The 11,905-nt window shown below is 47.8% G+C and overlaps 1 protein-coding gene across 5 annotated transcripts in view; it reads right to left on the bottom strand.

Moving 5' to 3' along the window:
• Nucleotides 1-296: 296 nt before the first annotated feature.
• Nucleotides 297-11,905, bottom strand: part of NHSL1 (NHS like 1) — a 238,315-nt gene continuing 226,706 nt past the window's right edge. For all 5 annotated transcript variants that reach the window (XM_082855973.1, XM_082855970.1, XM_082855974.1 and 2 more), the window contains 3 exons: nucleotides 8,186-11,434; nucleotides 7,531-7,663; nucleotides 297-3,003 (listed from right to left, as the gene is read on the bottom strand). In XM_082855973.1, coding sequence (XP_082712099.1) covers nucleotides 2,268-3,003; nucleotides 7,531-7,663; nucleotides 8,186-11,434 — 4,118 coding nt within the window. In that variant the 3' untranslated portion in view covers nucleotides 297-2,267. The remainder of the gene's footprint in view (nucleotides 3,004-7,530; nucleotides 7,664-8,185; nucleotides 11,435-11,905) is intronic.

Raw genomic sequence — 11,905 nt, 5'->3', positions numbered from 1 at the left:
TCCCTAGGTCCTCTTGGATGGCACCACCCACAGTGTCTGTGATGGTCTATTTCCTCTCTGTTGGGTCCCCACTTCCCACAGGCACCTTCTGGTCATCACTGCCGTTCTGTTCGTATCCAGTGAAGCACTCAGCAGTTCTGTAACCAGGAGACCTAGCTCATCATTCAAAGATGCACGTACAAACAGCAAGAACAAAAAAGGTTCAAATGTTTGCTTTACAATTGTTTTATTCAAAGCAAATTTAAAAACTTAATATATTTTTCCTTTAAAAATGGGGATTTAAAAAAAAGCTTTATAATTAGTTTTGAGGGTGCTTATCTTACCTTCAACATAAATGATTTATATATTAAATTTGTTTTCTGATATCCACGTACATTCTCATCCTTTTTAGGTAGCTATGAAAAGATTTCATATTCCAAAGCCAATGCCACTTTTCTAAAATTTAGGAGAAAAGATTCTTGCGCCCAGTGTAGCAGACGCTTTGCTCCAAGTGGTAGAAAGTCCTTTTGCTCTTGGTCAAATGTCAGGTCTTGATTTCTGGTTGTGTGAAAAGACGTGTTTTGTGTTCTTCAGAGGATGGAAGGAGTCTCAATTCTTTAGGTTTGTTTTTGTCTCAAAGCCGTGTCTAAAATGGGTACCTAATGTTTTACTGTATAAACCTTGTGATGGTTGGGCCTGTGCAGTCCAACTTTTAGATGATATTTTCATACCAAAAAAGATGAAAATTGGCAGCTGCACTGTATTTAGGCTAATAATCTCAGTCCTCTCATCTTAAGTCCTTCTGATGAAGACAAGACTGATTTTATTTAACCAACAAATAAAGGAGTCTATGTACATGGCAGTTGGAAGTGGTCACAAGAATATCACATAAAAATAAATACTTTACACACTTTTCTTCCATGTCTAAAAGTGTTAAAATTCTAACCAGAGAAGATTAGAAGGTAATTAGTGAACTCAACTATTTGTAAAAAATATAAAAACACACAAACCAAATGATGCAAAAAATCTTTTTAATCTAAAAATTCATTTCCCAGGGCTAATTAAGAGCCAAGGCCTGCCAATTTTTATCAGTTTATTTGACCAAAAAGAGCTCTTCAGCATTTTCTTCAAAGTAAGATAATATAGAATAGATTTTGATAAACCTTTCTAAGTGAGGACACGATACGGCAGGCAGTTCAAGGAAAAATAGCATTAACGTTTTCTTTGGTGTAACCAAAAGGATATCCAAAAGTTAGCAGATGTTGACGTTTCAAGTGATAAGAAATCGCCAACTGGAAGTTTCAACTCTGGTTTAAAAAAAAAAAAAAGTTGTAAAAGGAAAGGCTCCACCCACAGTTCTGTAGTGCAAGTTTTAAAATTTAATTCTGAAAAATAATTTCATTTAATAAGCAGGAAACAAATTCCAGCAGTGTATCACTTACTCCTCTCCCCTTTCTCATCTCTGTTACCCTCTCTGTATGTGCCACTGTCATTTCAGCTCTCCAAGGAGGTCTCAGCTGCTGCTCAAGGAGGAAAGTCATTAAAAAATTACCTACATTTCTACAAACCAGGCTAGAAGTTGTGTGTCTGTGGCTGCACAGCAGCAGACTCCGAGTTACAGCGTTGCCATGTCCACGTATCTGTCATTTTTACAAAAAAGAAACAAAGCCTTTTTTCCCCAGAAAAAAGTACCTGAACCAATGAGTCACTTAGCCCCTTACCAACTTTTGGGGTAACCACTACATGGCCCCCCTTGAAAGCACACCTGTGCACATCCCCACCCGTTCTGTGTGCTCAGAACCAGCAAATCTACCCCCTCTTTCTCAGAAGTAGTGGTCCTCTCCCTTCTGGAACTCATTAATTTCCATAAACGTAACACTTTTAAAGCAGTTACCACCTCGCTCAGAAGGCTCCATTACTCTACCTAGCTTAACGCTGTCTCTCCTATTTCTGTACATGCTGTATTTTTTTTTTTAACATAACATAAAAAGTGTTCCAAATGCACACACATACACATCCCTGCACACACACCCAGCATTTAGAGGAAAAAAAAAAAATCTTCCCCAGGAAGCACTTTTAGAAGTTAAGCTTCTACTTGCTTTTAAGCCACAGGGCAAGTGCCAAGTGAGTCCTAAATAGCCCTCCCTTTCCGCTGCGGGGCCGGCCGTGCCGGGCCCACAGCACAGATGCTGAGCGGGATCCGTGGACAAGGCAGGGAAGGGTACCTGTCAGGCTTCCCAGAGCGATGTGCTGCACATCTCCCCATGTCACCTGGGAGGTTCTTGCCCTTAGCTCTCTTCCCTCTGGGGACCTCCACGCTGTTCTGATGGATCCGTGCCCTCTGCACTGGGCCGCCCCTCCGTGGGGCCAGGAGCCTGCGCCCCCCGCGAGGCAGCGGGCTGCCCTGCACAGAGCAGGCTGCCCTCACCCACTCCATCCCCCACCAGTGCTTCCAGCGAACGTCCCCTCAGAGCGCCCAGGGGCCGGAGAGCCCTGCTGTCTACGGGCTCCGTGGCCTCCCCTTCGCCCTCTGAGATGACGGTCATGGGGCTGCTCTGGATCCGGTTCCGCACGCTGTACCGGCTGCTGGCGGCGGAAGGCGGAGTTCGGCTGCGGCCGTACCTGGGGCCAGAAAAGGACAGACTCCGCGGCATCGAGCCTTCGTTCTTGGCCCACTCCTCCTGGGCCCTTCTGTTCTTGCTCGGGGAGCAGCTTGATGGGCTCTCGGGGGTGTCCGGCGAAGGCTCCGACTTTGACCTCTGGAATCTGGGGTCTGTGTTCTTGAGCATCTCGGCTGCGGACATGCGGGCACTGGTGTCTGACCGACTCCCTTTTTTCAGCAGCAGAGCTTTGAAGTTGTCACTGCTGGTGCTGGTCTTCCGGATGCTTCTCTGAATCGATCCCACTTGCTTCTGGGAGGCCAGGCTGGGGGCAGCACCAGTGGGTGTCACTGGCGGGGAGGGAGAATGGTTTCGGGAGTGATCGTCATCGGAATCTTTACGGCCAAGGACTTTCCTCTTAGACCTGAGATTTCAGAACGTTAAGATGAAGGTTAATTCCCGGTGGGCCACTGGATGCCCACCACATCCACCCTGCTTCTCTCACCGCACATTAAGGTCACCATCTATTATTTTCACTATGGAAAGTACCAAACACCCAGGCACAAAGAATAGTTCATTGTATTACTATGTGTGCCCATGCCCCAGCTGTGATAATTATTAACTTATGGCCACCCTGTTTTCATTTCTACCCTCACTGGATTACTCTGACACAAATCTCAAACATCATATTATCTTACTTTGGATAGGACCATTTCCAACGTTTTTAATCACTGCCATTTCTTACTTAACTCTTCTGTATGGGGCTGAGGCTGAGTGAATTTCATGGTGCTGGCACTCGAATGGCCTAATACAGGGTCTCCAACCCCCGGGCCGCGGGGTAGCGGGCCGCACAGCAGGAGGTGAGCGGCGGGCGAGCGAGCGAGCGAAGCTGCATCTGTTGCTCCCCATTGCTCTCATTACCACCTGAGCCATCCTCCCCCTGCACCCCACCCCGTGGAAAAACTGTCTTCCACGAAACTGGTCCCTGGTGCCAAAAAGGTTGGGGACCACTGGCCTGATAAGCCAACTCCTAGAATGTCCCACATACTGAGACAGGCCCCCACCTCAGGTTCTAGAACAACTCTGCAACTTTACACTCTCCATCATTCTAGAGTTTGGCATAAAACCAGCTCTCCTTGGCTCTTACTGGACCATTCGTCAACTCCTAGAAATCCAATTTTCTGGAAAATAAGAGTGAACCTTCCACATCAGATCCTGTTGCCTGACTGCAGAGAACCACTAGCCGAGCAGGCAAACGTGAGGGATGTGGGTAGCATGTGAAAGAGGAGGGGCCTTCAGGAAAAGTAAAACTGGCCTGGGGGAGTTTCTTATAACCAGTCTCTATGGAACTCCTGGCTAATGTGTCTTCTACTGAGAATGCATTAGAGAAAATAAAGCAGATGTACCAAGTGGCCCCTTGCAGGTCTCTTCATACCAACAGCTCAGTGTGGGAGGAATCTCTCAGCTAAGTGCAGGTGGACTGGCTATAAGGAAACTTGATATATTTACTAAAGATGTGGTTATACCTCTTTTTCTGCTATAAAATTCTAGAACGTGCAACAGGCAAAGGTTGAGCGGATGCTGTCCGAACATAGAGATTAAGAGTTGAATCTGAGCAACTTCTAGCTGTGTGACCCTGGACCAGTTACTCATCTATTTCCAAGTTTTCCAGACTTGTAAAATGTGGATGATGATAACAACCTCACAGGTTTGTGAGGATTCAGTGGGATAAAGGACCTCTGGAGTCACACAGACCTGGGTACACCCACTGCTAAAGCTTCCTTGCTCTGTAAACTGGGGCATGTTAAACTTTCTCATCCTGGTTCCTGTCTGGAAAAGAGGAATAACAGTAGACAGTTCAGAGCTTATCAATAAAGATAAATGCAGTCATAGCCATAAAGTGTCAGGCATAGAGTAGGTGCCTAACAAGACTTTCAGTGTCATTTAGGGAAATATAATTCTTCCTTCCTGCTCTCAGCTCAGGCTTCAGTGCTGTTTTTACCTGTCCTGCACATCGAGGCACAGGGGAGGATGGGCCCGTGATGGCTGCCCTGGGCTTGGTGCTCCCAGGGTCCTCTCTGTGCTCTGGCCAAAAAGAAGCCACTAAAATGGAAGACAGGAAGTGGTAAAAACCCAATTAAGAGGCTGAAGGGGGTGGCCAGGGCTGACATAGCACCAGCCCCTTTAGGACAGCAGAGACTGGCCTAGGATACTTTGGTTCAACAGTTCTGTTCCGCTGTCAACAAGAGCGTTGCTCTGGAGTTAAGTTGCTGACCCACTGACGAAAACCACAGAAACAATAACACCTCAGAATTTCAGAACTGGAAAACATTTAGGTGGTTTGGTCTGACCAGAGAAGGTCATCGAGGTCTAGAGAGTGAAGTCATACAGCTTAATACAAGAAGTAAGACCTGATGGAGTACCTTTCCAGTAGAGCACATGACCTCACAATTTATACTGTTTGCTTCCCAAAGACATCTCTGCTCATCTGATTCTTGTAGGTATTGGTTTGTGGCTTTTAAATGTGGCTTTTCTGTTTGGCTTTTACATGGAGAAGGCGTGCTGAGATCCACATAACGAGCCATAGCTATGCTTGATCAAAGCCACAACCTTTAATTGTAGATTTAGAATGAAGACGGGAATTTATAAAAGTATTGTTGTTTTTCAAGAGTAACTGCCCACTAAGATGAGAATTAAAACTAAATATATGAATTCTCTGCATATATGTATGTATATATATACACACAGACTATAAATATGTGTGTGTGTATTTCTAAGGAAAATGGCTATAAAAAAACACTTGAACAATTAACACTGGTTTAAAAACTAATTACTTCAAAAAAAATTTTAAATTACTTCAATGAGGATAAAAACTTCACACCTCAACTGGTGTTCTACATTTTCCATCTGGCTTTAAATCTGAAGTGAATTAATTTGCATTATAAAATGTGAAAGCTGTGTTTATTTAGATACTCTTTAATTTAGATTATTAGCTTAGGTACTGAAGGATATAAAATAAAGCCCTAAAAATCACAGACTTTAGATGGCTTCCTATTATGTCTGCTAACATATTATCTATACCTATAACTCCATCTACTAAAAATTAGCCTGCATCTATCTATCTGTCTATCTATCCATCCATCCATCCATCCATCCATCTACTAAAAATTAGCCTGCATCCTTACTCTCACTCTGTAATCCATACCCTACTCAGTCTTTCCTTCTGTCGTGTACACGGAACAATACAGACTGGCCAATTTCTGCATCTGCAGCAGATGTAACTTGTTGGTAGGAGAAACCACAGTCTTTTAGTGCCTTAAGAAGGTTGCCACAATAAAATACAGAGGAGATCCTTGGTATCTTGTTAGGAAAAGTGTGTAGTAATGTGGCCCCACAACAGTTGGGGTTCTCTCTGAGACCAAGTATTTAGTGCACAGAGCAACCAGGCAACACATCTTCTCTGTGGATGCTGTTTTACATATATATGCCTGCATATTTACCAACCCAATGCATCCCATACCGAACAGGAGAAGTTGAGCCTTGGAAGAATTTCCTGACAGTTACACAGTCATTGAGAGCTCGTTAGGTGTCCAGCATGACTCGAGTTAGAAACATCAGCGTAAACCTCTAGACATGTCACTGAAGTTGCTTTCAAAGGATGTGGAATTTTTATTTCCCTATTTGGAGGAATAATGTGATCACTAGCTACCTTTTTATTTCTAATGAGAGCACAGAGAGTGGTCAGACAATGTTAAAGAGGCAGTCTTTAGGGTATATTGGGACATTATACCAGTAGTGGAGTCAAGAGTTAAAGAACATAATTCTTGACAAACACCTTAATTCATCAGCTTGGTTTTTTCCCCCCTAAGTTAGATGTTTACATGTTGCACGAGGAATCGCAGGTAGGGACTGCACAGCCTCTGCTTTCCATCTCATGCAATGACAGTCTTTTCAGTTAGATTCCAAGAATTGGGAAAGCACTGCTGACACAGGTTACTTACACAGAGAATCAAATGATTTTACAGGATGTTTAGTTTCAGGAGGAAAAAAAGGGACCTTGATTCAGGGACCTTGGCAGCACAGGGGCATTCATAAGAGTTATCTGAAAATACTATGGTAAAGAATTTTAGAAGGAAGTAAAGGGTTTATACAGCATATAGTTTAAAGTCCTTGCACGAACACAATCATATCCATTTTTACAATGAAACCGTTGTGGGAGTACTCAACTGTTTATGGCCAGAAAAATGAGGTAGTAAATAAAACTTTAGTGCTAAGTCATATTCACTCTTCAAGGTGATCACATGTAAAGAGTACAACAGTTCAGGCAGTTATTCTGAAAATTTTACTCTACATTTTTTTTAAACCCAATAACTTCTTATGCCAGTAGATGGCACTAGCAGTATACAGTAACAAGCAAGTTTAATTCCTTTTGCTCCTGCTTAAAAAAGATGCACTTTTACTGAAACATTTAAGTAGCCAAAGATATTACACTATAAGATCCTAGTTTTTCTGTAAAATGAAAATAATAACAGCAATAAAACCAAACACTGTTAGGAAAGAAAAAGTCCCATACGGCTAGTCTTAAGTCCATTAGAACACAGCACCCCTCATCCTGGACTGGACCACTGGCTACTCTAACCCAACTCCTGTAAATACCCGATCAAATACAGCGACACTGCATTTCTTGCTAGTAAGAGAAGGGCCAACCAAATGGCATCATCACGTTGAGCCTCTGTCCCCCATATGATCATAAAAATCAGTGGAACTAAGTAAAACAGAAATTGGAGTCAAGGCAAATAAAAATAGAAACAAACTAAGAAATCAATAATCAGGTTAATGAAGCCTAACTGGGTGACAGCAGAAACCTCAAGAAAGAAAAATACATCGAGAAACAATTTGGAAAGGGGGACTCATAAAGTAGGTGCAAAAAAGAGGAAGGAGTTTTGGATACCTGTGAATAGCTGCAAAAAGGTCTTCTGTGGTCCGGGGTCTACTGGGGGTCATCACCTCATCACTCCCATCTTCCTTACAGAAGTCACAGGCCTCTGAGGAAGAACCGGCTGTGTCAGCCTCCGGTACCCCAGCTGTGGAGAAACAAGCAGGCAGACACAAGATGCACAAATGACTTGAATTTCAGTCCTTAGCCAAGCTCCCAAATATACTTCCCTACCATTCTGACAACGGGAGAATCACAGGGAGAGGCCGTAGGGCCTGTAGTTTGATATTTTACAAAGATGGGGAAGATGACACAAGCATGACAGTCACAGCTCAGGCTTTTCTGTTAAAGTCTAGATAAACTGACTGAATCTCCCTTAAATTTTGTTAGAACATTTCTTTGCAGCTCTCCAGGGGATTACTCACTGCTATTTAATACCCAGCCTGCTGCCGACCACTCCACCCCCTCTATTTTCTGCGCTTCTGTAAGCTCTACCCTTAGATCTAGGTTAAAAAAAAATTTTTTTTTTTCATAGAAATGCCAAGTTGGTAACCTAAGTACGAGGCAGCGCAGGGAGTCCACATACTGCTGGCTTGAACGTGAACGTGCACCAGCCCTGTTCGCCTCAGCTGCATATGGTCAGAGGGGAACAAGAGAAAACCAGACTCACGCCCTGGGTCCTGCAGAGACAAACAGCTCTCCACGTTGTCCCCGGCGTCCGCACAGCGCTCGGCGCCCGGCTCCTCCCGCGAGGGGGCTGGCGAGGTATCGGGCTGCACCATGGGGACATTGGCTTCCACTCTGCCCGGGGACTCAGATCTTGAAGCTCCTCCCGCAAGAACCGAGCTGCCAGAGTCGGTCTCATCGGAACCAGCCCCGGCTGCACACTTCTCTCGTGCCTCTCCTCTCGTGGGGCTGGGCGACGCTTTGCTCACGTTCTCTGCGGGCTCCGCCGTGAAATCTCTCTGCGGAGGTGGCACCACCAGGAACAGTTTGGGCTTCTTGGAAACAGGGGGGGGCTTCCTGCTGGGCGACGGGCTGGGGGGTTCATGGGGCGGGGCGGTCCCGGGTCCGGCCTCTGCCTCCCCGGCATGGCCCGGGCTGCGGCTCGGGAGGCCACGCTCGGCTACACTGTCCTGGTGACCCTGAGTCGAGCTCTTGGCAGGAGTCGGGAGCGAGCTTGTCGCGGAGGCAGGCTGGCTTTCACTCTCCATTTCATTTATGCTATTTCGGGATTTCAGGAGAGCAGATGGCTTTACATGATACTGGGGAACAACCGGAGTTCGTTTTTCCTGAGATGCATGTTCACGTAACTGTGCTACCTCGGTTCCTGAGTTCTTCCTCACCGGCCGCAACTGCACCATCTGCAACGCCTCCGTGGTGATCAGGGGCATGGGGGGTCTACCGCCCTCCTCCTTGGTGGAAGGCTGCCTGCAGGCCTCCCGGGAGGGCTCTGGCTGGCCAGCTTTTTTGAAAGAAGGCCTGGCATCTTTCATCAATTTGGGATCAAGCGGTGGGGCAGGCGGGGGCACCGAGGGGGGGAAGGCAGGTGGTGGAGGTGGCAGGGAGGCAGATGAGTGCAGAAGACGGGGGCTGAGTGCTGTAGGTGTCGGAGGAAAGAAGGCGTTGGTGGGGGGACAGAAGGGCGTGAGAACTTCTGGCGGTGGAGTGGGGAAGAGGGGAGAGTCCGGCAGAGGCGAGCCCTCGGGGAAATCCGCCGGTGGAGGGGGAGGAGGGAGGAAAGGAGACTTGTCCCTGGGACAGGGAGATGGGAGAGAGGGCAGAGGAGGCGCAGCAAGGGGAGCGGCCAGCACCGAATCTAGCCTCTTCATGGTTCCGCTTCCTTCCGTAGAAGTGCTGGAGGAAAGAGACGTGGACGAGGAGGAGATGGATACTGAAGATACCAGAGAGGACTTCCTTTCTGGCACCTTGGGCTTGGGCTTCCCCCGCCCATTGGCTGGTGACACTGACTTTAAAAACACAGGCACAGGGGTGAGAGTCGTGGGTGTGTTCGACTGGCTGGAATACCCACTGGATGGAGAAGTGACCCTGTGTGACTTCTCCGGCGATGTGATCTTTGGTTTGACTGCGCCATCGGGCACCGGGGCTACCGCGGCCCTGGATCCGTCTGGGAGATCGCGGCCTGGCCCGTTTCCGGGCGACGCTGCGCTGCCAGCTGGACCCGCCCCGCCCGGGTTCCCCGGGTCCTCCTGCACGCCCGTGTAGTCAATGTAGTAACCCCACGGGTCTGTGTACTCGGACTTGACGCTGCTCGTGTCGCTCTGTGCCGGTGTGACCCCGGCCAGGGCGTAGACGTTGGGGGTGGTGGCGGAGGTCAGGCTGCTGCCCGCGCTCACTGTGCTCTGGCTGCGGGAGCGAGGCAGCCAGGGCTCTTCGAAGTCACTGCACGGGCTCTGGGAGGGCGAGCTGCCGCCCTTGCCCGGGAGTTTCAGCTGCAGCGAGTGCTGGAGCGAAGCGATCAGGCTCTCGTTCAGCACCTGCCCGTTCGACTGGACGCTCTTCTTGGGAATTCTGCGCAGAGAGTCTGTCCGAGAGGGTGGCAGGGGAGGCTTCTTCGCTTTCTTCAGAGAGATGTTTCGAGAAAGGTTTTTGTCTTGGCAATTCGACCGGTCCCCTTGGTTCTTCCGCGCTCTTCCATCAAAAATATTGACCACGCTGTGCCTCGGGTTCCCAAAGCCATCGCTGCTATTGCACACATTCCCAGGTCCGTGTCCAGAGTTGGTGCGCAGAGAAGTGTAGTAGCCATCGTGGTCCTCTGGATACACGGCCCTGGCATCATCTTTGTTGGACGTCTGGTCCAAACTGCCACTGCTCATGTTACCTACAGGAGTGGAGTAACCAGGATTTGCCAAATGTGGCTTCCGTGGGGACGCACGCCCACTACCCGAGGCACTGTATTCCCAGGGCTCCGCGCTGCCGCCGTGTCCCCTGCCTCCTGAATGACTGGACTCACTCTTGCTGTTCAGATCCTGGGGGTGGACTGGGAAGCTCAGGTTGTTTCTACAATTATAGGCCATGGCCTGGGACCCATTCTCCCGATTTGCGGGCGTATTTAGAGAGACCGCAGAATCACAGAGGGACAGCACAGTGGTTGCACTGGACGAATGAGGATCTGAGGCCTGTGAAAAAATGGTGGGGTGCCCCTCAGTCCAGTTACCACGGGGAGAATGATGACCATCTTTCTGCCTGGAGAGGAAGTGGTCTCTGGATTTGATCTTTGTGTATGAAGATGAACCGGTAATTTTACTGTCCAGCTGCCCTAAGCTCTGAGCAGTGTGAATCACAATAACCTCTGAAGAGGACGAGAGTGCGGCATTTGGGATGATACTGGTGGAGTAGGTCGTGTGAGGAGAGACTACGCACGCCGGGCTTGTTACGTTTTCACCCTCCAAGTACCCCAGCTCCTGGGATTTGGGCCTCAAAAGTGTTCCAGTCCCTGGGGCAGCTCCTAGATGTCCGAAGTCTTTGTCTACTTGCAGGTGACCCCTCTGGTAGGCGAGAGTTTCGTCTGCGTCTTCTGCAGGGCGCAGGGCACCCAGCCGTGGCTCCAGGGACTGAACGTTTGTCCTCGCTCCAGACCGGGGGAGACTGTGGAAACCAGTGTCACTGTTGAGACGAGAAGGGAACACGACACCCACAGAGTCGCTCAGCACAGACATGTTCCCAGAGGAGCCTGGGAAGTGACTCATCTGGGCAGCAATGCCTTGCCCCTTCTGCGCCCTGATTCTTCTCATCGAAGGTGGTACGATTTTCACTTCCTCAGTCTGACAGCTGGAATCCCTGGTTTCTGAGCGCTGCCCAGCAGATCTATAGCCATCGAGCCTTCCAAGCGTAGAGTAGTGGTCTGGGGTGTCCACTGAGTGGCCACCGACATCATCTTGGCCAGTGCCCCCCAAAGCTGGAGATAAAGCAGAAAGAGGCTTGTCACCTAAAAATAAAAATCAGTATCTTAGTTCATTACCTTGATCTCTCACCCTCTTCTGACTCTGTTCTGTTGTACTTAAAAGAAAAAAAACCTTTTCTATTTGGTCTGGTTTCTTTTTTCCTGTAAGCACCTAAGAGAAGGTTTAAGTATTGACAGTTACTGATAGCCCCTAAAATGAAAATCCTTATTATGAATTTTGGGTACTTCTCTTAATATATACTTCAAATCCTCCTATAGATTAAGTGCTGCATATAGGATTCTCAGGTACTGCCTTTGAGATCAAAGCTAAGTGCTTCTTGGACGGTTTACTTTTCACATAACCTCCTTTTCGTAAAGGTAGCCTTTCACCCACCTGGTCATTGCACAGAACAGCCATCAAGCAGTGACTGTCTTTTCCAAAGACAGATGAATGTAGCAGTTCAACAATAGGGCTACAGAGATACC

Source organism: Leucopleurus acutus, assembly GCF_964270905.1.
Source record: "Leucopleurus acutus genome assembly, chromosome: 15".
NCBI classification, from domain to species: Eukaryota; Metazoa; Chordata; class Mammalia; order Artiodactyla; family Delphinidae; genus Leucopleurus; species Leucopleurus acutus.
This window is presented reverse-complemented; position numbering and strand designations above follow the sequence as displayed.